The following is a 27,244-nucleotide window of genomic DNA, read 5'->3' on the forward strand; positions in this document are numbered from 1 at the left end:
CTTGACATGTGGCACCAAATGTTTGCTCCCCACCCATGGAAGAACTTTCCAAGGCGTTTCGTCCTTGTGGGGCTTAATCGTAGATTCATCTGTTTAAGGACAAATTTTGGCTCTTCAAGCTTCATCAACCACAAGAAAAGAGCTCCCGTCCGCACTCAAAAGCCCAGCACACCGCAGACGATTAAGCCCCACATGGTTTATGGGCATCACACGAGTGTTGTCCCTCCCTATTTACAGGGTATTTATGGTCTGAGACACATGTAATGGCGCTGACTACTTACTGTCTCGGATGGAACTATGGAACGACATAGGTTGGACTTGATGGACTTGTTTTTCAACCTCATCTACTATATGGCACAGCAGATATGACTTCACCGCACCTGGAAATGATGGGGATCAAAAGCCAGGATGTTGGAAGCAATTGTCTTCCTCCCCACAGACATCCTTTTTGGCACCAGTCTTGACATGTGGCACCAAATGTTTGCTCCCCACCCATGGAAGAACTTTCCAAGGCGTTTCGTCCTTGTGGGGCTTAATCGTAGATTCATCAGTTTAAGGACAAATTTTGGCTCTTCAAGCTCCATCAACCACAAGAAAAGAGCTCCCGTCCGCACTCAAAAGCCCAGCACATCGCAGACGATTAAGCCCCACATGGTTTATGGGCATCACACGAGTGTTGTCCCTCCCTATTTACAGGGTATTTATGGTCTGAGACACATGTAATGGCGCTGACTACTTACTGTCTCGGATGGAACTATGGAACGACATAGGTTGAAACAACATGTTTCACATCGGTTGGACTTGATGGACTTGTTTTTCAACCTCACCTACCATATGGCACAGCAGATATGACTTCACTGCACCTGGAAATGATGGGGATCAAAAGCCAGGATGTAGGAAGCAATTGTCTTCCTCCCCACAGACGTCCTTTTGGCACCAGTCTTGACACGTGGCACCAAATGTTTGCTCCCCACCCATGGGAGAACTTTCCAAGGCGTTTCGTCCTTGTGGGGCTTAATCGTAGATTCATCTGTTAAGGACAAATTTGGGCTCTTCAAGCTCCATCAACCACAAGAAAACAGCACCGAAAAGCCCATCACACTGCAGACAATTAAGCCCCACATGGTTTATGGGTCTCACATGAGTGTTGTCCCTCCCTATTTGCTTGGTATTTCTGATCTGGGACACAGGTAATGGTGCTGACTACTAACTGTCTCAGATGGAACTATGGAACACCTATTTTCACCAGCATTATGGATAATAATTTACATGGAGAAGATCGAGTTCTTTGCCTCTTGACCCTCATTCAGTTGAGATTTTGGATGGCTTTTGAGTTGATCGTATGCCCATTGATATCTACTGTATATTAATTAGGAAGGGCTTGAACCAATGGGTTCTTTTCCAATATATTTTTTACAGTTTACTCACCTGAGGGGACTCCGTGGTGATCCTTGGGATTTTTCCCTGGGTGGAACCTGTGACAACTTGCTGGACACCATTGTTTTTATGGGTTGGCCAACTTCATGTGTATATCTTGTCTCTGCTACGTAAGCTGTTCTTGTATCATTATGCATAAAAGGTGACCCATTTTATTGTATTGGAAGTATGAGATTAAAAAATAAATCTAGCACTTCTTCACCCCTGCAGAAATTTTTTGCCATAGTTGAAACGCGTCGCTTTTCTACATGTGATCATCTTTCATAATTTGACATATGGTGACAACATTTTAACATATGTGACTAAAGGAGCAGATAGACCTTTATATTTGCATACAGAGAAAGAAAAAACTTCAAAGAATACATCAGCCAATGTGTTTTAAATGTTCGGTTTTATGGCTATTTGTAATCAAAATTATACTTTTTATTCATATTTATTTAAATTGAAGCTTAGCACACCACCAGTATGTAATTCATGAGAAATAGCTTCAGTTCTGCTCGCCACCTGTGGAAGAACCCCCTCCTCAATACGTTTCACCCTTATGGGGCTTAACCATAGATTCGTCTAGTCAGGACCAATATTGGCTCTTCAAACTCCATCCAGACCACAAGAAAATGGTGCCTATCTGCACCCAAAAGCTCAGCACACCGCAAGTATGTAATTAAATGAGAAATGGCTTCACTTTGACTCTTCATTCGTGCAAAAAAACCTCCCCAATGTATTTTGCAGAATGTGGGGCTTAATCATAGGTGATTAAGCCCCACAAGAGCGAAATGTGTTAACAGGTACTTTAATGGATATGTAGTTAATAATAAATGGCTTCAGTTCGGCTCTCCATCCATGCATGTAATTAATGAGAAATGGCTTCACCTCGGCTCTCTATTCGTGCACGAGCCCCCCTCAACATGTCTTCGCCCAATGTGGAGCTTAAACAGCAATTAAGCCCCACAAGGGTTAAACACTTTAGGGGGTTCAGCTTGGCTCTCCAACCATGGAAGAACCCCCCAGCGTGTTTTGCCATTGTGGAGCTTAATCATAGGTGTTCAGCTCGGCTGTCCACCCATGAAAGAACACCCACCCAACATGTTTTGCCCAATGCGGAGCTTAATCATAGGCGATTAAGCCCCACAAGGACTAAATGCTTTAGCAGGTTCTTCCATAGGTAAGTAATAAGAAATGGCTTCAGCTTGGCTCTCCACTAATGGAAGACCCCCCCCACCAATGTATTTCGCCCTTGTTGGGATTAATTTACCCTTGTGGGGCTTACTTGTAGATGATTGGGCCCCAAAAGGGTGAAACACTTTAGCAGGTCCTTCCATGGGTAAGTAATAAGAAATGGCTTCAGCTCAGCTGTCCACCCATGAAATACAACCCCCTCCAACATGTTTCACCCTTGTGGGACTTACTTGTAGGCGATTAAGCCCCACAAGGGCGAAACATGTTAGTGGGTTCTTCCATGGGTATGTAATTAATAAGAAATGGCTTCAGCTGGGTTCTTCACACATGGATGTAATTAAGGAGAAATGGCTTCACCTTGGCTCTCTATTTGTGCAAGAACCCCCTCCTCCAACATGTTTCATCCAAACTGGATGAAGTGATTAACCCCCACATTGGGTGAAACATGTTGGAGGGGTACTCTTGCATGAATAAGGAGAAATGGCTTGACCTTGGCTCTCTAACTATATTTAAGCTTCATCCAGACCACAAGAAAATGGCGCCCGTCCACACTCAAAAGTTCAGCACACCGCAAGTATGTAATGAGAACTGGCTTCCCCTTGGCTTCAGCTTGGTTCTCCACCCATTGATGTAATTAAGGAGAAATGGCTTCACCTTGGCTCTCTATTCATGCAAGAACCCCCCCTCCCCCTTAATGTGGGGCTTAATCATAGGCGATTAAGCCCCACAAGAGCGAAACGCTTTAGCAGGTTCTTCCTTAGGTATGCAAATAATAAGAAATGGCTTTAGCTTGGCTCTCCACCCTTGGAAGAACCCCCCAACATGTTTTGCCCTTGTGGGGCTTAATCATAGGTGTTGAGCTCAGCTCCCCACCCATGGAAGAACAACCGCCCTCCCCCCAATGAATTTCGTCCTTGTGGAGCTTAATTTACCCTTGTGGGGCTAACTTGTAGTTGATTAAGTTCCATAAGGGGGAAGCGGGTTCTTCCATGGGTATGTAACGTGTAATTTATAAGAAATTACCTCATTTTGTCTCTCCACCTATGGAAGAACTTTAACCCCCCAACATGTTTTGTTTCTTAATCTAGATAAATTGAGCCCCACAAGGGTGAAACGCATTTTGAGGGAGGGGGAGTTCTTCCACGGGCAGATAGCCAACTGAAGCCATTTCACAAATAGAGAGCCAAGGTGAAGCCATTTCTCCTTAATTACATCCATGGGTGGAGAACCGAGCTGAAGCCAAGTTGAACCCATGTCTCATTAAATTACATACTTGCGGTGTGCTGAGCTTTTGAGTGTGGACAGGCGCCATTTTCTTGTGGTCAGGACTCACAGGAGGACGCTGTGTGGCCCCACTTTGGATGAAACATGTTGAGGGAGGGGATTCTTGCATAAATAGAGAGCCAAGATGAAGCCATTTCTCCTTAACCACTTACCTACTGGGCACTTAAACACCCCTCCTGCCCAGACCAATTTTCAGCTTTCGGTGCTCTCACATTTTGAATGACAATTACTCAGTCATGCAACACTGTACCCAAATGAATTTTTTGTCCTTTTTTTTCCCCACAAATAGAGCTTTCTTTTGGTGGTATTTGATCACCTCTGGGGTTTTTATTTTTTGCGCTATAAATGAAAAAAGACCGAAAATTTTGAAAAAAAATTTTTTTTTCTTTGTTTCTGTGATAAAATTTAGCAAATTATTAATTTTTCTTCATAAATTTTGGCCAAAATATATACTACTACATATCTTTGGTAAAAATAATCCAAATTAGTGGATATTATTTTTTCTTTGTGAAAGTTAGAGAGTCTACAAGCTGTGATGCGAATCATACAAAATTGATCACATCTGATGTACTGGTGGCCGATCTCGCTTCTTGTGACCCGAACAAGTCAGGAAAGTACAAATACCCCCCAAATGACCCCTTTTTTGAAAGTAGACATTCCAAGGTATTTAGTAAGAGGCATGGTGAATTTTTTGATGTTGTCATTTTTCCCCACAATTCTTTGCAAAATTAAGATTTTTTATTTTATTTAAATTTTTTCCACAAAATTGTCCTCCTGAGTATTACGATACCACATGTGTGGGACTTTTCCACAGCCTGGCCACATAGAGAGGCCCAACATGCAGGGAGCGCCATCAAGTGTTCTAGGAGCATAAATTACACATCTAACTTCTTGACTATGTATTACACTTTTGAAGGCCCTGGAGCACCAGGACAATGACACGTGACACCGACGTGGCACTGATGACAAATGCCACTAATATGTGGCACTGATGACACGTGACACTGACAGATGGCACTAATATGTGGCACTGATGACAGATGGCACTTATACGTGGCACTGATGACATGTGGCATTGATGAGACATGGCACTAATACGTGGCACTGACAGATGGCACTAATATGTGGCACTGATGACACGTGACACTGATGACAGGTGGCACTGATACCTGGCATTGATGACACGTGACACTGATAACAGATGGCACGTGACACTGACAGGTGGCACTGATGACAGATGGTACTGATACGTGGCACTGATGACAGATGGCACTAATATGTGACACTGATGATGCGTGACACTGATATGGCACTGATGACACATGGCACTATGTGGCACTGATGACAGGTGGCACTGATGATAGATGGCACTTATTCGTGGCATTGGGGACAGATGGCACTGAGGACAGGTGGCACTGATGACAGGTGGCAGTGGGGACAGATGGGCACTTTTTGTTTTATTTTTTTTATTTATTTTTTTACACAAACCGCTGCATCTCTGTCTGTGTGAGGAGGGAGAGCTGGCGATGAGAGATGATCTCATATGTTTACATATGAGATCATCTCTAATTGGGCACGCTGATCGCGCTGTAAACGGCCGCTGTGATTGGCCATTTACAGCGATCTGTGACTGGCCGTGTCCGGGGGACACGGGCAGCACAGAACTTCCCCGATGGGAAGTTAAAGGGAAGAAGAGGGGAAGTTAAAGGGAGGACGTCCAGGGACGCGCTCCCGGCAGATAGCGTCTGCGCTGTAGCCGTCTTTTGGCTATAGCGCGGACATGAAGCGGTTAATTACATCCATGTGTGGAGAACCGACCTGAAGCCAAGGTGAAGCCATTTCTCATTAAATACATACTTGTGGTGTGCTGAGCTTTTGGGTGTGGACGGGCGCCATTTTCTTGTGGTCAGCACTCACAGGAGGAAGCTGTGTGGCCCCACTTTGGTTGAAACATGTTGGGGGGGGGGGGGTTCTTGCACAAATAGAGAGCCAAGGTGAAGCCATTTCTCCTTAATTACATCGATGTGTGGAGAACCGAGCTGAAGCAATTTCTTATTAAATTACATACCCATGGAAGAACCCACTAACATGTTTTGCCCTTATGGGGCTTAATCACTTACAAGTAAGTCCCACAAGGGTGAAACCTGTCGGGGGGTGGGGGTTGTATTCCATGGGTGAACATCTGAGCTGAAGCCATTCCTGGAGCCTTTGGAGTCCACTTCCTTTTTTATAGATTTTGCTGCATTTTTGCAAATCTGCAGACCAGAACTTTCAATGAAAACGGATCTGAAGGTTAGATGGATCAGCTATGTAATTCGCACTTCCTGTTTTATGTAAAAAATCCCCCCCCCCCAATCAAAGATCGTGATATCTCTGGTGAAGATCAAGTTCGGATTTTTTGCTGAACGACTTCTCACAGTTCAAGCACGAAAAAGGAAATTTTTTTCCCGTATGAACTTTCTGGTGTTTAAGCAGATGTCCTCTTTGATTAAAACATTTCCCGCACTCTGAACAAGAATACGGGCGCTCGCCCGTGTGAACTCTCTCGTGCGTCATAAGAGTTGCTTTTATGCGAAAAGATTTCCCGCACTCGGAGCAAGAATAAGGAAGCTCACCCGTGTGCCTTCTCTGATGTGCAACAAGGTGCTCCTTCCGACTGAAACTTATCCTACACTCTGAGCACGAATACGGACGCACTCCAGCATGAATCCTCTTATGCGCGATGAGGTTTCCTTTCCGTGAAAAACATTTCCCGCACTCCGAACATACGATAGGACACTCTTTCATGTGACTCAGGAGGCGGCTGTTGTCCTTGAAACATTTCCCGCACTCTGAGCAGGAGAAAGAACTTTCCTCGGCGTGACTTCTCTGGTGTTGAAGCAATTCTTCTTCCCGAGCGAAACATTTCCCGCACTCCGAACAGGAGAAAGGGCGTGCCTCTTTGTGGATCCTCAGGTGCTGGAGGAAGTCTTTTTTTAGGGCGAAACGCTTCCCGCACTCTGGGCAGGAAAACGGCTTCTCGCCGGTGTGGCGCTTCAAATGGTCGCGAAGGCTTCCTTTTTCTGAAAAGCTTGCGCCGCATTCAGGACACTGGAAGGGCTTTTCGCCGGTGTGGGTTCTCTGGTGCATGGCAAGCTTCCATTTCTTCGGGAAGGATTTCCCACACTCCGAACATGAAAAAGGTTTTTTATTATGGGGGTGAAGTTTTTGGTGCTCCACCAGCTGCGATACGTCTGTGAATGATTTCCCACACTCCGAGCAGGAGAAGATCCCCTCCGCAGCGTGAACGCTCTGGTGTGCACAGAGCTCGGATTCGGTTTCAAAGCATTTCCCACACACCGGACACGACGCCGACCCCTTGCCAATGTGACATTGCAAATGCTTAGTAAGACACGAGTTCCTCCTGAAACGTTTTCCGCACTCGTCACAGGAAAACAGTCGCTCGCCTGCGTCAGTACCTCGGTCGGATTTTCGCGCGTTTGGGATTTCATCCATGTGTGTCCTCTGGTGTATCCTGAGGGTGGCCCTCCGAGCGAAACACTTCCCGCACTCTGAACACGAGAAGGGTCTCTCCCCCGTGTGACACCTGAGGTGTATCGTCAGGTTAGCTTTGTTGGTAAAGGACTGGCCGCACTCTGAACACGCATGAGGTCTCAGACCTATGTGACCCTTCACGTGGGTCACCAAATCCGATTTGGTTATGAAAGATTTGCCGCACTGAGAACATGAAAAGGGGCGCTCTCCAGAATGGGAACGTTGATGTCTAAGGAGGAGCGATTTCGAACTGAAGCGTTTCCCGCACTCCGAACACGAAAAGCGATAATACCCGGTGTGATATCTTTGGTGGTGTAGAAGATCCGATTTCCACATGAAAGCTTTGCCACATTCCGAACACGAAAACGGACGCTTCCTGGATTGCTTGGGATGAGACATATCTGGAGATCGATCTACACCGGGAAAACCCGGAGGGACATTCGTCTCAATAGCGCGTGCCCTAAAAGACAATTCCTCAGCATTAGAGGGGGCTGGTAATTCTTCCGTATGGCAATGGCTGTGAGGGAAATTGTAAGAAACGGGTTTTACATCCAGAGAACATTGTGTGAGGTCATCATCATCATCATCATCATCTTCTTCTTCTTCTTTACATTCAAGGGGTAAAATTGGATGACTTTCCGAGGTATTCAAAACGTCAGGTGAATCTGTTGGTCAAAAAAACATTTATTCATAAAAAAAATGGGCAATTATTCAAAGTCAGAAGTCATGTGTGTTAGTCTAGAACAGCCTCTCTCAACCTTTTCAACACAGAGGAAATCTCAATATAACTTTGTGGTCTTGGGGAACCCCTACTAAAAAAATGACCATATCTATAACTCATGATGCATTATTAGTGTGATGATCAGTGGGAAGAACGCTCCTTACACTTGTGGTCATTGGGAAGAATTACCCCCTTACAGATAGCCAAAAAGATCAATGGTGTCAGTGGGAACTTATCTGAGAGGCAGAAATTGCTCAATGCTGAAGGAACCCCTACAACCTCTGGAGGAACCCATCTTCCATGGAACCCTGGTTGAGAAACTCTGGTCTAGGAGTTAATGTTTTACAAGATCTTCACTATGAAATCAGGAGCAGTAGTAACACTAACATAAGAAGAGAAAAAGTATACATACATCGATTGCATCATTTTACTGAGGAATACCCCCATCTTATTTGTTGGGAACATGACGTTATATTGATGAATGAAGATGGACCTTTCATATGGTGTACAGTATCTCCTCCTCATTTGTTGGGAACATGACGTTACATTGAGGAATGGAGATGGACCTTTCATATGGAGTACAGTATCTCCTCCTCATTTGTTGGGAACATGACGTTATATTGAGGAATGGAGATGGACCTTTCATATGGTGTACAGTATCTCCTCCTCATTTGTTGGGAACATGACGTTATATTGAGGAATGGAGATGGACCTTTCATATGGTGTACAGTATCTCCTCCTCATTTGTTGAGAACATGACGTTATATTGAGGAATGGAGATGGATCTTTCATATGGTGTACAGTATCTCCTCCTCATTCATGGGAACATGACGTTATATTGAGGAATGAAGATGGACCTTTCATATGGTGTACAGTATCTCCTCCTCATTTGTTGAGAACATGACGTTATATTGAGGAATGGAGATGGACCTTTCATATGGTGTACAGTATCTCCTCCTCATTTGTTGAGAACATGACGTTATATTGAGGAATGGAGATGGACCTTTCATATGGTGTACAGTATCTCCTCCTCATTTGTTGAGAACATGACGTTATATTGAGGAATGGAGATGGATCTTTCATATGGTGTACAGTATCTCCTCCTCATTCATGGGAACATGACGTTATATTGAGGAATGGAGATGGACCTTTCATATGGTGTACAGTATCTCCTCCACATTTGTTGGGATCATGACGTTATATTGAGGAATGGAGATGGACCTTTCATATGGTGTACAGTATCTCCTCCTCATTTGTTGGGAACATGACGTTATATTGAGGAATGGAGATGGACCTTTCATATGGTGTACAGTATCTCCTCCTCATTTGTTGGGAACATGACGTTATATTGAGGAATGGAGATGGACCTTTCATATGGTGTACAGTATCTCCTCCTCATTTGTTGGGAACATGACGTTATATTGAGGAATGGAGATGGACCTTTCATATGGTGTACAGTATCTCCTCCTCATTTGTTGAAAAAAATTGGACTGGATACCAAATGTTATAAATTCTTGCTCTTTATGCGTTTGTCACATTAGGTTATAGATAAATCTACAATGTTTTGTATGGGCAGAAATGTCCTTATGTTGATAAGACATTAAATGTTTCTATCCAACTGCTTAAACATGGACAAATTATTTATTCAATTAAAATTTCTCTGGTTACTCTACTGGCTGTTTCAGCTTTAAAGTAGTCTCCTCTTACCCGGTGATGTAAGGGGCGGCTGATTGTCCATCATGACGTCCTTGTAGAGATCCTTGTGTCCTTCTAAATACTCCCACTCCTCCATGGAGAAATAGACAGTGACATCCTGACACCTTATAGGAACCTGACACACACAATGATACAGTCACCATCCAGACACATCCCTTGTCTGTTACTGGATAATGTCCCAGAATTCCCAGAATCCTCCTCACCTCTCCTGTCAGCAGCTCCATCATCTTCTTGGTGACTTCTAGGATCTTTCTGTGGATGTTTCTCTCAGGTTTCGGGGAGTGAGGTGAAGGCACTCTGATGGTCGCCTGGTCACCAGACTTCACAGGAGAAAAACTCTAGATTAAAAAAGATAAAGATTAAAATTGTGACCCTCCCAGAATCCTCCTCACCTCTCCGGTCAGGTCTGTGTTTTATTAATAGAGATAACAGTGATGTCATGTGACCTCCCAGAATCCTCCTCACCTCTCCAGTCAGGTCTGTGTTTTATTAATAGAGATAAGAGTGATGTCATGTGACCTCCCAGAATCCTCCTCACCTCTCCGGTTAGCAGGTAGATGATCTCCAGGGTGAGGTTTATTATCCTCTCGGTCATGTGACTCCGGTCCTCATCCATTTTTGAAGTGGTCACGTTGTCTATATAAGATGTTTCTCTCTGTAGACGGATAATAAACTGAGCATTATCTGGACTGTACTGGGATGAAAAATGTCCTCCATAGTTTCAACATCTCAGATTGCTTCCTTTACTACATTATTGTAGCACCCTCCTTGTTAGTGCAGGTTGCTAGGCAAATTGAGTGTAGCTCCTCTGTACTCAGTGGAGCAGAGGTTTATTTCTCTAGCCTGGGGACAAAGGTCTGATTGCTTCCCCCTGCACTATGGAAGGTTCTAGGTTCTTACAGTGGGAGAGCAGCTTGAATATTTACAGGAACCCAGCCAATTCCTGGAAAGGTCTGTCCAGAAGGTAGTTGGAGAAGCCATAAATACCCTGAGGCACTAGAGCATAGGGGTCTTGGATCCTGGGTTAGCCTTGCCAGAGGAATCCCTTCTGGGCAGTCTACTGAGCTGCTGTATGGAGATCATCGAGGTCCCTACCAAAGCTTAGGCTGGAGAGGCCTATTCCCTAAAATCTGTGGTTTCTCACATATGGTCTGGAAGAGCACTCTGGAGGATACCCAGTAGAGGCTGGATGGAATAGGGGCCAGTGGTTGTTGTATTGTGAGTTTGAGTCTGCCTAGTGGATGTCAGAAGGTGGCAGCTGATGATCCTGAAGCCTTGTGAGTACTGACCCAAGTCCTGTGCCCTATGTGCCGCTACCAGTTTCACCCAGAGGCAAATCCAAAGCATTTCTCTTAGCAAATAGTGACTCTGTGAAAGTTCTCCACCAGCATAGCAAGAAAAGTCCTCAGCTACTTTGGTTCCTTTGGGGTATCCCATGCCTCCTCCACCCCCCCATACCTATCCAATTTTTAAAAAATTTAAAAATACAAAAGATACCCTTAGACTCTTATTGAGTCGATGATAGAGAAGAAAAGTCTGGGGTGAAACAGGACTATTCAAGACCAGCGGCTGTTTTCGGGGACACCCTACATTACCATCATTGCTTAAATGCTATAATAATAATAATAATATTACAGCATCTCTTAACACATAGATGGGAAAATTGCTCTATATTTAGATGTCATTTGTAAACATATGAAGGTATAAATTTTCACTTCTGATTTTGCATATTATCATCATCCGTTGGAGATAAAAGAAGTCACAGTGACTATGGAGGAAGAGGATGGACATGACGGGGGGGTTACTGGGTGTATATATAAAATAATATCTTATTACCTCCTCTGCTGCCAGTTCCAGCAACGTCTTCTCGGTACTTCCTCCCGACTCCCTCACCCGGTACTTGCTATTTATACCTGACATCACTTCCTGTCTGTACCTGACGTCACTTCCTGTCTGTATCTGACATCACTTCCTGTTTCCCCCCTTACTTTATTTCCTATCCACAACCCTTTCCTACCAGTACCAGTACGTTCCACTTAAAAATAATGGATGTTGCCATCTTGTGGAGATTACGCTAACTGTATACATCCCTATTTTTCGTAATCTAAACATTACTGACTGATGTTGGAAATAGCAATTTTAATGAAGTTGAAGCTGGTCTTCCCAATTTAGAGATGCTGTTTGATTACTGAAGAAATAAAAGATCCCCCCCCTTCTTAGGCTTGATTCACATCTTTACGTGTTGCTTTTGAACGTTTCTCCAGTGCTTTTTGATGTGCTCGTTGCGTTTTTGGACACGTGTTTTTACTGCGATTTGCGTTTTTGAATTTTTCTGCTACACTGTATATAGCTGATTGCTAAGGAAGAGGCCATGAATGTGGCCGTCGCGTCCTTAACAACAGATGAGTCATCAGCTGTCAGTGGGCTTCCCCGCTGACAACTGAATGTAAAAAATATAATTGCCATCTAAAAACAAATTGTGAAAAAAAACAGCGTGGGCCCAGGCCCTTGGGTCTAGTATGGATTCAGAGGGGACCCCCATGCCAAAGTTAAAAAAAAAAAAATGGCATAGTGTCCCCCCCAAAATCCATGCCAGACACTTATCAGAGCATGCAGCCTGGCAGGTCAGGAAAGGGAGGGGACGAACAAGCAACGGTTGTTAAAGGGATTGTAAAGGGAATTTTTTTTTTTATTTAAAATAACAAACATGTTATACTTACCTCCACTGTGCAGCTCGTTTTGCACAGAGTGGCCCCGAACCTGGTCTTCTGGGGTCCCTCGGCGGCTGTCTCTGCTTCCTCCCGCAGATGCTTCTCACGTTCATGCGAGCTCCCTCGCATGGTGAGAAGCATCTGCGGGCACGCTCCCGTGATACAGCCGGAGGCTATAGCGGCTCTGGCGCTCCGCGTCAGTGGATGTGATTGACAGCAGCGCGAGCCAATGGCTGCGCTGCTTTCCATCCATCCACTCCAGCCAATCAGCGGCCAGGCTGAACGGTGGAAAGGATGTCGGGGGACGAGCGTGGGACTTTCGAGGGGTCAGGTAAGTAAAACGGGGGGGCTGAGGGCGCCGGGACTGTCAGATGTTTTTTCACCTTAATGCATAGAATGCATTAAGGTGAAAAAACATTTACCTTTACAACCCCTTTAAGGACATGGCGGCCAGCTTCCCGGCCCCCTCCTTAGCAACCAACTATATACAGTGTATAACGCAAATTGCGTAAAAATTTGGGTAAAAACACGGTACTTGTGCTCTGGATTGGACTGAATTTGATTGAAGCCTAATACATGCAAGACGCTGCATTTTGCGTGAAAAAATGTCCCCCAATCCTTTCCAAAAATGCATTGATATGAACGCGTTCCATAGGAACCCATGTTAAAAAAATTCCCTGCATTTCTGCAAAATGCACCAAAAAACGCATTAGTGTGAATCCAGCCTTATATAGCCTGTGAAGGTGAAAGACAATTGACAAGAGAACCTTTGAAACTGACGTCAGGAGGGTAAGTTACCTATAGAACCCTCAAACCTGACCTCAGGAGGGTAATTTCCCCATAGAGCCCTTGAATATAACCTCAGGAGGGTTATTTCCCTATAGAACATTTGAACCTGAACTCAGCAGCATAGTTAAGGGGGGAGAGGCTGCAGAGACACAGAAGAGGGGAGGGGGGAGAGGCTTCAGAGACACAGTCACACAGGAGAGGGGAGGGGGGAGAGGCTGCAGAGACACAGTCACACAGGAGAGGGGAGGGGAGAGGCTGCAGAGACACAGTCACACAGGAGAGGCGAGGAGGGGGGAGAGGCTGCAGAGACACAGTCACACAGGAGAGGCGAGGAGGGGGGAGAGGCTTCAGAGACACAGTCACACAGGAGAGAGGAGGGGGGAGAGGCCGCAGAGACACAGTCACACAGGAGAGGGGAGGGGGAGAGGCTGCAGAGACACAGTCACACAGGAGAGGGGAGGGGGGAGAGGCTGCAGAGACACAGTCACACAGGAGAGGGGAGGGGGGAGAGGCTGCAGAGACACAGTCACACAGGAGAGAGGAGGGGGGAGAGGCTGCAGAGACACAGTCACACAGGAGAGGGGAGGGGGAGAAGCTGCAGAGACACAGTCACACAGGAGAGGGGAGAGGCTGCAGAGACACAGTCACACAGGAGAGAGGAGGGGGGAGAGGCTGCAGAGACACAGTCACACAGGAGAGGGGAGGGGGAGAAGCTGCAGAGACACAGTCACACAGGAGAGGGGAGAGGCTGCAGAGACATAGTCACACAGGAGAGGGGAGGGGGAGAGGCTGCAGAGACACAGTCACACAGAAGAGGGGAGGGGGGAGAGGCGGCAGAGACACAGTCACACAGGAGAGGGGAGGGGGAGAGGCTGCAGAGACACAGTCACACAGGAGAGGGGAGGGGGGAGAGGCTGCAGAGACACAGTCACACAGGAGAGGGGAGGGGGGAGAGGCTGCAGAGACACAGTCACACAGGAGAGGGGAGGGGGGAGAGGCTGCAGAGACACAGTCACACAGGAGAGGGGAGGGGAAGAGGCTGCAGAGACACAGTCACACAGGAGAGGGGAGGGGGAGAGGCGGCAGAGACACAGTCACACAGGAGAGGGGAGGGGGGAGAGGCGGCAGAGACACAGTCACACAGGAGAGGGGAGGGGGGAGAGGCTGCAGAGACACAGTCACACAGGAGAGGGGAGGGGAAGAGGCTGCAGAGACACAGTCACACAGGAGAGGGGAGGGGGAGAGGCGGCAGAGACACAGTCACACAGGAGAGGGGAGGGGGAGAGGCTGCAGAGACACAGTCACACAGGAGAGGGGAGGGGAAGAGGCTGCAGAGACACAGTCACACAGGAGAGGGGAGGGGGAGAGGCGGCAGAGACACAGTCACACAGGAGAGGGGAGGGGGGAGAGGCTGCAGAGACACAGTCACACAGGAGAGGGGAGGGGGGAGAGGCGGCAGAGACACAGTCACACAGGAGAGGGGAGGGGGGAGAGGTTGCAGAGACACAGTCACACAGGAGAGGGGAGGGGGAGAGGCGGCAGAGACACAGTCACACAGGAGAGGGGAGGGGGGAGAGGCTGCATAGACACAGTCACACAGGAGAGGGGAGGGGAAGGGAGAGGATGCAGAGACACAGTCACACAGGAGAGGGGAGGGGAAGGGAGAGGATGCAGAGACACAGTCACACAGGAGAGGGGAGGGGGAAGAGGCTGCAGAGACACAGTCACACAGGAGAGGGGAGGGGGGAGAGGCTGCAGAGACACAGTCACACAGGAGAGGGGAGGGGGGAGAGGCTGCAGAGACACAGTCACACAGGAGAGGGGAGGGGGGAGAGGCTGCAGAGACACAGTCACACAGGAGAGGGGAGGGGGAAGAGGCTGCAGAGACACAGTCACACAGGAGAGGGGAGGGGGAAGAGGCTGCAGAGACAGTCACACAGGAGAGGGGAGGGGGGAGAGGCTGCAGAGACACAGTCACACAGGAGAGGGGAGGGGGGAGAGGCTGCAGAGACACAGTCACACAGGAGAGGGGAGGGGGGAAGAGGCCGCAGAGACACAGTCACACAGGAGAGGGGAGGGGGAAGAGGCTGCAGAGACACAGTCACACAGGAGAGGGGAGGGGGAAGAGGCCGCAGAGACACAGTCACACAGGAGAGGGGAGGGGGAAGAGGCTGCAGAGACACAGTCACACAGGAGAGGGGAGAGGCTGCAGAGACACAGTCACACAGGAGAGGGGAGGGGGAAGAGGCTGCAGAGACACAGTCACACAGGAGAGGGGAGAGGCTGCAGAGACACAGTCACACAGGAGAGGGGAGGGGGGAGAGGCTGCAGAGACACAGTCACACAGGAGAGGGGAGGAGGAGAGGCTGCAGAGACAGTCACACAGGAGAGGGGAGGGGGGAGAGGCCGCAGAGACACAGTCACACAGGAGAGGGGAGGGGGAGATTCTGCAGAGACAGTCACACAGGAGAGGGGAGGAGGAGAGGCTGCAGAGACACAGTCACAAAGGAGAGGGGAGGGGGGAGAGGCCGCAGAGACACAGTCACACAGGAGAGGGGAGGGGGGAGAGGCTGCGACACAGTCACACAGAAGAGGGGAGGGGGAGAGGCGGCAGAGACACAGTCACACAGGAGAGGGGAGGGGGAGAGGCGGCAGAGACACAGTCACACAGGAGAGGGGAGGGGGGAGAGGCCGCAGAGACACAGTCACACAGGAGAGGGGAGAGGCTGCAGAGACACAGTCACACAGGAGAGGGGAGGGGGGAGAGACTGCAGAGACACAGTCACACAGGAGAGGGGAGGGGGGAGAGACTGCAGAGACACAGTCACACAGGAGAGGGGAGGGGGGAGAGACTGCAGAGACACAGTCACACAGGAGAGGGGAGGGGGGAGAGGCTGCAGAGACACAGTCACACAGGAGAGGGGAGGGGGGAGAGGCTGCAGAGACACAGTCACACAGGAGAGGGGAGGGGGGAGAGGCTGCAGAGACACAGTCACACAGGAGAGGGGAGGGGGAAGAGGCTGCAGAGACAGTCACACAGGAGAGGGGAGGGGGGAGAGGCTGCAGAGACACAGTCACACAGGAGAGGGGAGGGGGGAGAGGCTGCAGAGACACAGTCACACAGGAGAGGGGAGGGGGGAAGAGGCCGCAGAGACACAGTCACACAGGAGAGGGGAGGGGGAAGAGGCTGCAGAGACACAGTCACACAGGAGAGGGGAGAGGCTGCAGAGACACAGTCACACAGGAGAGGGGAGGGGGAAGAGGCCGCAGAGACACAGTCACACAGGAGAGGGGAGGGGGAAGAGGCTGCAGAGACACAGTCACACAGGAGAGGGGAGAGGCTGCAGAGACACAGTCACACAGGAGAGGGGAGGGGGAAGAGGCTGCAGAGACACAGTCACACAGGAGAGGGGAGAGGCTGCAGAGACACAGTCACACAGGAGAGGGGAGGGGGGAGAGGCTGCAGAGACACAGTCACACAGGAGAGGGGAGGAGGAGAGGCTGCAGAGACAGTCACACAGGAGAGGGGAGGGGGGAGAGGCCGCAGAGACACAGTCACACAGGAGAGGGGAGGGGGAGATTCTGCAGAGACAGTCACACAGGAGAGGGGAGGAGGAGAGGCTGCAGAGACACAGTCACAAAGGAGAGGGGAGGGGGGAGAGGCCGCAGAGACACAGTCACACAGGAGAGGGGAGGGGGGAGAGACTGCAGAGACACAGTCACACAGGAGAGGGGAGGGGGGAGAGACTGCAGAGACACAGTCACACAGGAGAGGGGAGGAGGAGAGGCTGCAGAGACAGTCACACAGGAGAGGGGAGGGGGGAGAGGCCGCAGAGACACAGTCACACAGGAGAGGGGAGGGGGAGATTCTGCAGAGACAGTCACACAGGAGAGGGGAGGAGGAGAGGCTGCAGAGACACAGTCACACAGGAGAGGGGAGGGGGGAGAGGCCGCAGAGACACAGTCACACAGGAGAGGGGAGGGGGGAGAGACTGCAGAGACACAGTCACACAGGAGAGGGGAGGGGGGAGAGACTGCAGAGACACAGTCACACAGGAGAGGGGAGGGGGGAGTGTGTAAAAGTCTGTAGAAGTAAAAACACAGAATAATCTTTATTGTAAGCTGAATCCATTAGACGTAGTGGATTACATACTAAAGCTTTCCATTTCAAACTTAAAATACAAACAGATTTTCTCATGAATAAAATGAGAGTAGAATGTATATCCAGGGGCACCACCCAGAACCAGAGGGGGCTTTGACTTTCCGCGGTCTGGTGGGCCCAATATCTCTTTAGGAAATGTTTACTTTGAGTGCAAAATACTATCCCTTCCAACAATATGGTCCCGGATCCCGGGACACTTTTATTCCTACCGACGGTCTTCATTTCACCCTCTCGAAAAAGACACCAACTTTATAGGTTGGTCCTTCCCAGACCCCACCACTAGATATCCCGGGACCATCCACTCACAGCCCCACAACCAATGCCTTTTTGAGTTGATGCGCATGTGATGCTGCAATCCCAGGACATGGCCCTGGACAAAGATAAAGGCAGGACGGGGGGCTTATCCGGGACAATTGGCATGTATGGAAATAGCTGGCCCCAGGGGCCGCCACCTCGGGTTCCTTGTCAGTTTATGGCACTCCAATATGCAGACACCTTCTCAGTCAGAAGGGTCAACTCCACCCCCTCTGACCTCCTAAAACTCACTATTGGCCCATTGCTGTGATAGGTGGCGTCAACAGAAAATAGTGAGGCAGGAGGAGGGGGTTATGATGTGAAGGGGGGCTGGGGACACTGATGTAAAGGGGGGGGGGCTGTGATTTGAAGGGGGACTGAGGAAACTAATCTAAAGGCGAGAGGGGTTGGATGTGAAGGGGGGGCCTGAGGACACTGATGTTAATGGGGGACTGTGATGTGAAGGGGGACTAAGAGCACTGATGTAAATGGGAGGGGGCTATGATGAAAAAGGGGACTGAGGACACTGATGTATTGGGGGGGCTGTGATGTGAAGGAGGACTAAGGGCACTGATGTATCGGGGGGCTGTGATGTGAAGGTGGGACTAAGGACACTATTGTAAAGGGGGACTATGATGTGAAGGGGGACAGAGGACACTAAAGGAAAGGGGGACTGTGATGTAAAGGGGGACAGTGATGTAAAGGGGATGGAGGCCATTGATGTAATGGGGGGGAGGCTGTGATATGAAGGGGGACTGAGGACACTCATGTAAAGAGGGACTATGATTTGACGGGGGACTCTGATGTAAGGGGGGGACTTTGATGTAAAGGGGGACTGAGGACACTGATGTAAATGGGGACTGTGATGTGAAGGGGGACAGAGGACACTAAAGGAAAGGGGGGACTGTGATGTGAAAGGGGACGGAGAACATTGATGTAATGGGGGGAAGCTGTGATGTGAAGGAGGACTAAGGGCACTGATGTATCGGGGGCCTGTGATGTGAAGGTGGGACTGAGGACACTATTGTAAAGGGGGACTATGATGTGAAGGGGGACAGAGGACACTAAAGGAAAGGGGGACTGTGATGTAAAGGGGGAGAGTGATGTAAAGGGGATGGAGGCCATTGATGTAATGGGGGGGGGAGGCTGTGATATGAAGGGGGACTGAGGACACTCATGTAAAGAGGGACTATGATTTGACGGGGGACTCTGATGTAAGGGGGGGACTTTGATGTAAAGGGGGACTGAGGACACTGATGTAAAGGGGGACTGTGATGTGAAGGGGGACAGAGGACATTAAAGGAAAGGGGGGACTGTGATGTAAAGGGGACAGAGAATATTGATGTAATGGGGGGAAGCTGTGATGTGAAGGTGGACCGAGAACACTGCCCCCCTTCACATCACAGTCCCCCTTTACAGCAGTGTCCTCAGTCCCCCTTTACGTCACATTCCCCCCTTTACATCAGTGCCCTCTGCCCCCCTTCACATCACAGTCCCCCTTTACAGCAGAGGACACTGATGTAAAGGGTGGAATGTGACGTAAAGGGGGACTGAGGACACTGATGTATTGGGGGGACTGTGATGTAAAGGGGGGCTAAGGGTGCTGATGTATTGGGGGGATGTGATGTGAAGGGGAACTGAGGACACTGATGTAAAGGGGGACTATGATGTGAAGGGGGACCGAGGACACTAAAGGAAAGGGGGACTGTGATGTAAAGGGGATGGAGGCCATTGATGTAATGGGGGGAGGCTGTGATATGAAGCGGGGCAGAGGAGACTGATGTAAATAGGGTACTGTGATGTAAAGGGGGGCTGTGACATGAACCTTTTTTTGGTCTTCCCCCTTGCCAGGACATCGACTAACAAACCTTGCTTTGTGCTCTGGTGGGCAGTCATGTTGGAACAGGAAGGGCCCACCCCCAACCCCTGAACTCTTCAGGTGTCAGCATTAAGACATTTTGGACAATTTCATGCTCCCAACTTTGTGGGAACAGTTTTGGGGGATGGCCCCTTCCTGTTCCAATATGACTGCCCACCAGTGCACAAAGCAAGATCCATAAAGACATGGATGAGCGAGTTTGGGGGTGGAGGAACTTGACTGGCCTGCACAGAGTCCTGACCTCAACCCGATAGAACACCTTTAGGATAAATTAGAGGGGAGACTGCGAGCCAGGCCTTCTCGTCCAACATCAGTGCCTGACCTCGCAAATGCGCTTCTGGAAGAATGGCCAAACATTCCCCATAGACACTCCTAAACCTTGTGGACGGCCTTCCCAGAACAGTGGAAGCTGTTATAGCTGCAAAGGGCGGAGCCAACTCAATATTGAACCCTAGGGACTAAGACTTGGATGTCATTAAGGTTCATGTCCGTGTAAAGGCAGGCGTCCCAATACTTTTGGTAAAAAATATATATATATATATATATATATTGTGTGTGTTTCCCTCACAGATGGTGATCTCTCTGGTGAAGATCGAGTTTGGACTTCGTGCTGAACGAGTTCTCACAGTTTAAACACGAAAACGGAAAACTTCCCGTATGAACCTTCTGATGTTTAAGAAGATGTCCCTTCTGATTAAAACCTTTCCCGCACTCCGGACAAGAATACGGGCGCACGCCCGTGTGAAGCCTCCCGTGCCTCAAAAGACTTGCGTTCCTGGTAAAACATTTCCCGCACTCCTCACAGGATTAAGGAATCGCTCCCACGTGCCTTCTCTGGTGTGCGAGAAGGTGCCTTTTCTGATTGAAACCTATCCCGCACTCTGTGCATGAATACGGACGCACTCCGGCGTGAAGTCTCTTGTGCCTATTGAGATTCTCTTTCCGCGTAAAACATTTCCCGCACTCCAAACAGAAAATAGGACGCGCCATGGTGTGACTTTTCTGGTGTCTTAGAAGGTGCCTGTTGTCGCTGAAACATTTCCCGCACTCTGAACAGGATGAAGGTCGTTCCTCTATGTGAGCTCTCTGGTGTTGAAGATAGTCTTCTTTCTGGGTGAAACATTTCCCGCACTCTGAACAGGATGAAGGTCGTTCCTCTGTGTGAGCTCTCTGGTGTTGAAGATAGTCTTCTTTCTGGGTGAAACATTTCCCGCACTCTGAACAGGATGAAGGTCGTTCCTCTGTGTGAGCTCTCTGGTGTTGAAGATAGTCTTCTTTCTGGGTGAAACGTTTCCCGCACTCGGAACACGAAAAAAGTTCTTCCTCTGTGTGAGTTCTCCGGTGTTGAAGAAAGTCTTCTTGCTGAGCGAAACTTTTCCCGCACTATGAACAGGAAAACGTCTCCTCGCCCGCGTGAAGCTTCATGTGGTCGAGAAGACTTCCATTGCGCGCAAAACTTGCGCCGCACTCAGAACACAGAAACGGCTTCTCACCAGCGTGAACTCTCTGGTGCACAACAAGGACCGATTTCGTTTTGAAAGATTTCCCGCACTCCGAACAGGAAAAGCTTTTTTTTTTGCGAGGATGACGTTTTTGGTGTTCCGCCAGCTGCGATAAATCTGTGAACAATCTCCCGCACTCCGGGCACGGGAAGATCCCCTCCGCGGCGTGAACGCTCCGATGCGCACGGAGCTCGGATTCCGTTTCAAACCATTTCCCGCACGCCGAACACGACGTCGACCGCTTGGCCGCGTGCCCTTTCAAATGTCGAGCGAGGCACAGTTTCTTTCTGAAGCGTTTCCCGCACTCGTCTCAGGGAAACGGTCGCTCGCCCGTGTGGGTTCGCCGGTGCGTGGCGAGGTCGGGTTTTCGCGCATAGCCTTTTCCGCACTCTTGGCACACGTATGGCATTTTTTCCATGTGGGACCTCTGGTGTATGGTGAGGGTATCTCTCCGAGCGAAGCATTTCCCGCACTCTGAACACTTGAAGGGCGTCTCGCCGGTGTGGAGCCTGACGTGTCTCGTCAGGTGAGCTTTCTCTATAAAGCACTGGCCGCAATCCGAACACACAAAAGGTCTCAGGCCCGCGTGATACTTCACGTGGGTCACCAGGTCCCATTTGCTTTTGAAGGACTTCCCGCACTCTGAGCATAGGAAAGGCCGCTCGCCGGAGTGGGAACTTTGATGTCGGAGAAGGTGCGACCTGGAACTAAAGTCTTTCCCGCACTCCGGACAGGAATAAGGGCGATAGCCGGCGTGATACCTTTGATGCCTTGTGAGATCGGACTTCCATGTGAAGGTTTTCCCACATTCTGGACATGAAAGCGGGCGGTTCCTGGTGCGCGCCCTCTGACGCACGGAACGCGAGGACTTTGCAGGAGAAGATTCGTCTTCTTCGGGTCTCCGGAACATCTCACCGGTCCCCTGTGCAGCAACACCACCAGAAGATTCTGCGGGAATCGAAGAGTCTGGGGGTCCATCCAAGATGTGAAGACCTGGAGGGACGTCGTTCTCCATCACTTCATCAGACGATTCCTCCCGGAAAGAGGGGGCTGGTAATTCTACCGTATGGTAATGGCTGTGAGGGAAATGGGAAGAAACGGGTTTTACGTCCAGAGGAGATTGTGTGAGGCCATCATCGTCTTCTTCTTTATATTCCTCAGGAAAAATGGGAGGAGAGCTTTCTGAAGGACTCAAAACATCAGATGCATCTGTTGGGCAGAAGATTTTTACTCAGATTAAAATAAGCGTCATTTTTTATAGTCAGAAGTAATGACGTTATATTGAAGAATGGAGATGGACCTTTCATATGGTGTACAGTATCTCCTCCTCATTTGTTGGGAACATGACGTTATATTGAGGAATGGAGATGGACCTTTCATATGGTGTACAGTATCTCCTCCTCATTTGTTGGGAACATGACGTTATATTGAGGAATGGAGATGGACCTTTCATATGGTGTACAGTATCTCCTCCTCATTTGTTGGGAACATGACGTTATATTGAGGAATGGAGATGGACCTTTCATATGGTGTACAGTATCTCCTCCTCATTTGTTGGGAACATGATGTTATATTGAGGAATGGAGATGGACCTTTCATATGGTGTACAGTATCTCCTCCTCATTTGTTGGGAACATGACGTTATATTGAGGAATGGAGATGGACCTTTCATATGGTGTACAGTATCTCCTCCTCATTTGTTGGGAACATGACGTTATATTGAGGAATGGAGATGGACCTTTCATATGATGTACAGTATCTCCTCCTCATTTGTTGGGAACATGACGTTATATTGAGGAATGGAGATGGACCTTTCATATGGAGTACAGTATCTCCTCCTCATTTGTTGGGAACGTGACGTTATATTGAGGAATGGAGATGGACCTTTCATATGGAGTACAGTATCTCCACCTCATTTGTTGGGAACGTGACGTTATATTGAGGAATGGAGATGGACCTTTCATATGGTGTACAGTATCTCCTCCTCATTTGTTGGGAACATGACGTTATATTGAGGAATGGAGATGGACCTTTCATATGGTGTACAGTATCTCCTCCTCATTTGTTGGGAACATGACGTTATATTGAGGAATGGAGATGGACCTTTCATATGGTGTACAGTATCTCCTCCTCATTTGTTGGGAACATGACGTTATATTGAGGAATGGAGATGGACCTTTCATATGGTGTACAGTATCTCCTCCTCATTTGTTGGGAACATGACGTTATATTGAGGAATGGAGATGGACCCTTCATATGGTGTACAGTATCTCCTCCTCATTTGTTGGGAACATGACATTATATTGAGGAATGGAGATGGACCTTTCATATGGTGTACAGTATCTCCTCCTCATTTGTTGGGAACATGACGTTATATTGAGGAACGGAGATGGACCTTTCATATGGTGTACAGTATCTCCTCCTCATTTGTTGGGAACATGACGTTATATTGAGGAATGGAGATGGACCTTTCATATGGTGTACAGTATCTCCTCCTCATTTGTTGGGAACATGACGTTATATTGAGGAATGGAGATGGACCCTTCATATGGTGTACAGTATCTCCTCCTCATTTGTTGGGAACATGACGTTATATTGAGGAATGGAGATGGACCCTTCATATGGTGTACAGTATCTCCTCCTCATTTGTTGGGAACATGACGTTATATTGAGGAATGGAGATGGACCTTTCATATGATGTACAGTATCTCCTCCTCATTTGTTGGGAACATGACGTTATATTGAGGAATGGAGATGGACCTTTCATATGGTGTACAGTATCTCCTCCTCATTTGTTGGGAACATGACGTTATATTGAGGAATGGAGATGGACCCTTCATATGGTGTACAGTATCTCCTCCTCATTTGTTGGGAACATGACGTTATATTGAGGAATGGAGATGGACCTTTCATATGGTGTACAGTATCTCCTCCTCATTTGTTGGGAACATGACCTTATATTGAGGAATGGAGATGGACCTTTCATATGGTGTACAGTATCTCCTCCTCATTTGTTGGGAACATGACGTTATATTGAGGAATGGAGATGGACCTTTCATATGGTGTACAGTATCTCCTCCTCATTTGTTGGGAACATGACGTTATATTGAGGAATGGAGATGGACCCTTCATATGGTGTACAGTATCTCCTCCTCATTTGTTGGGAACATGACATTATATTGAGGAATGGAGATGGACCTTTCATATGGTGTACAGTATCTCCTCCTCATTTGTTGGGAACATGACGTTATATTGAGGAACGGAGATGGACCTTTCATATGGTGTACAGTATCTCCTCCTCATTTGTTGGGAACATGACGTTATATTGAGGAATGGAGATGGACCTTTCATATGATGTACAGTATCTCCTCCTCATTTGTTGGGAACATGACATTATATTGAGGAACGGAGATGGACCTTTCATATGGTGTACAGTATCTCCTCCTCATTTGTTGGGAACCTGACGTTATATTGAGGAATGGAGATGGACCTTTCATATGGTGTACAGTATCTCCTCCTCATTTGTTGGGAACATGACGTTATATTGAGGAATGAAGATGGACCTTTCATATGGTGTACAGTATATTGGAAACAGTGGGTAGTAGTGTGGCATGTACAGAGATTGTATTCTCCTGGTGAGGACTGGATATTGGTCTACCACATGGTACAATTTTTAGTCTTCATTTGTTTGCCATATTAGGTATTGTTGTAGGTACATTGATGATGTTCTCATAGACAGAAATAGGGATTCTGAATTAGTCTTTCATGCTCTTGAGACATTACTTGTTTATAGCAAACTGCTCAAAAATTACATATTCAATTACAATTTCCCTCATTATTACGCTGGTAATTCCATCTTTAATTTAGTCTCCTCTTACCCGGTGATGTGAGGGGCGGCTGATTGTCCATCATGACGTCCTTGTAGAGATCCTTGTGTCCTTCTAAATACTCCCACTCCTCCATGGAGAAATAGACAGTGACATCCTGACACCTTATAGGAACCTGACACACACAATGATACAGTCACCATCCAGACACATCCCTTGTCTGTTACTGGATAATGTCCCAGAATTCCCAGAATCCTCCTCACCTCTCCTGTCAGCAGCTCCATCATCTTCTGAATGACCTCTAACATCCTCTTGTCGTTGTTTCTTTCGGGTGTCAGGGAATGAGCTGAAGGCACTGTGATGGTCACCTGGTCACCAGACTTCACTGGAGAAAAACTCTGTAAAAGGAAAACAATAATGTTTATGTCACTCCCAGAATCCTCACCTCTCCAGTCAGGTCTGTGTTTTATTAATAGAGATAAGAGTGATGTCATGTGACCTTCCAGAATCCTCCTCTCCTCTCCGGTCTGTGTTTTATTAATAGAGATAAGAGTGATGTCATGTGACCTTCCAGAATCCTCCTCACCTCTCCAGTCAGGTCTGTGTTTTATTAATAGAGAGAAGAGTGATGTCATGTGACCTCCCAGAATCCTCCTCACCTCTCCGGTCGGGTCTGTGTTTTATTAATAGAGAGAAGAGTGATGTCATGTGACCTCCCAGAATCCTCCTCACCTCTCCGGTCAGGTCTGTTTTATTACTAGAGATAAGAGTGATGTCATGTGACCTCCCAGAATCCTCCTCTCCTCTCCGGTCAGGTCTGTGTTTTATTAATAGAGATAAGAGTGATGTCATGTGACCTCCCAGAATCCTCCTCACCTCTCCGGTCAGGTCTGTGTTTTATTAATAGAGATAAGAGTGATGTCATGTGACCTCCCAGAATCCTCCTCACCTCTCCGGTCAGCAGGTAGATGATCTCCAGGGTGAGGTTTAGTATCTTCACATGACTCTGGTCCTCATCCATTTTTGATGTGGTCTTCATAGTACATTCCAGTCTGTAGACGGATAATAACCTCCGAATTATCTGGAATGTTCTGGGATGATTAATGTCTTCCAGAGTTCCTCCTTAGCTCCGAATCCTTGGACGTCTTCCTATACTTATTACTGATCCCGTTTTTTATGCTATAATCCAGCATCTTTTAATGTACAGTTAGATAAATGGCTCTATACTTAGACTGTACTTTCTAAAGTAAAATTATGTTTAAATGTTTGTGTATCATCACCTGTTGGAGATAAAAGACGTCACAGTGACTATGGAGGAAGAGGACGGAACATGACGGGGGGGTTACTGGGTGTAAATATAAAATAAGATCTTATTACCTCCTCTACTGCCAGTTCCAGCAATGTCTCCTCTCTACTTCCTCCCGACTCACCTCTCACCCGGGAACTTCCTTTTTATACCGGACATCACTTCCTGTCTGTAGATCGTGTTCGCCCCCCTCCTGGCAGGATAGATGAATTGCAGCGGTCTATCATGGAGTGAATGCATGTCGTGTCCCAGCTGTATATTACTTATGTCATTACACATTTTGGATAAAGATCAATAAATACGGGAAATGTTTGGAATAAAATGAGAAAACGTTGGGATGTCTCATGTTCATCTCCAGAAAATATAGATGATAGTCCCATGAATAAAGACTAGAGCAGAAAAATGTCTTTCCTTTTCCGGATAGATTTGTTGTTACTAATTTTGATTTGTTTGGGAATAAATTTAGTTTCATTTAATTTTGCTTATAAATTTTCTAACGAATTCCAAATTTTTGAGATGATTCGAATTCTGTGTGAAGAATTGCTGGTCGTCAAGCAGCAGGCCGGGAAGCCGCCCGCCAGGTCCTTAACAACCGATGACTCATTATCTGTCGGAACTCTTCCCCACTGACAGGTGAAATGTAAACGAAAGAATGGCGGCAATGAAAAAGTCAGAAAAAAAACAGTATGAGGTTCCCCCCCCCCCCAAGCCATACCAGGCCCTACGGGTATGGTATGGATTTTAAGGGGAACCCAATGCCAACATTTAAAAAAAAAAAGACGTGGGGTCCCCCTCCCCAAAGTCCATACCAGACCCTTATCTGAGCATGCAGGAAAGGATGGGGACAATCAAGCGCCCCCCCCCCCCCCTCTTGAATCATACCAAGCCACATGCCCTCAACATGGG

At 47.9% G+C, this 27,244-nt stretch overlaps 3 protein-coding genes and 1 pseudogene across 7 annotated transcripts in view; 1 reads left to right on the top strand and 3 right to left on the bottom strand.

The window, feature by feature from the left end:
- LOC143955522 (uncharacterized) overlaps positions 1–27,244 on the top strand; it is a 433,055-nt gene that overhangs the window by 156,167 nt on the left and 249,644 nt on the right. The window lies entirely within an intron of this gene.
- Positions 1–27,244, bottom strand: part of LOC143955385 (uncharacterized) — a 146,480-nt gene that overhangs the window by 106,792 nt on the left and 12,444 nt on the right. The window lies entirely within an intron of this gene.
- Positions 1,812–19,263, bottom strand: LOC143955609 (uncharacterized). Its single transcript, XM_077465698.1, has 5 exons — positions 11,705–19,263; positions 10,407–10,523; positions 10,072–10,206; positions 9,860–9,983; positions 1,812–8,096 (listed from the first exon to the last, which is right to left on the bottom strand). The coding sequence occupies exons 1-5, from the start codon at positions 11,786–11,788 to the stop codon at positions 6,253–6,255; spliced, it is 2,304 nt and encodes a 767-aa protein (XP_077321824.1). The 5' UTR covers positions 11,789–19,263; the 3' UTR covers positions 1,812–6,252.
- On the bottom strand, positions 19,291–26,826 carry LOC143955584 (uncharacterized; annotated as a pseudogene). The gene is made up of 5 exons (XR_013269807.1): positions 26,410–26,826; positions 25,982–26,312; positions 25,296–25,430; positions 25,084–25,207; positions 19,291–22,414 (listed from the first exon to the last, which is right to left on the bottom strand). The product of XR_013269807.1 is annotated as an uncharacterized LOC143955584 (transcript).

Source organism: Lithobates pipiens, unplaced genomic scaffold, assembly GCF_037356315.1.
Source record: "Lithobates pipiens isolate NorthernLeopardFrog02 unplaced genomic scaffold, aLitPip1_a1.2 Scaffold_35, whole genome shotgun sequence".
Classification (NCBI taxonomy): domain Eukaryota; kingdom Metazoa; phylum Chordata; class Amphibia; order Anura; family Ranidae; genus Lithobates; species Lithobates pipiens.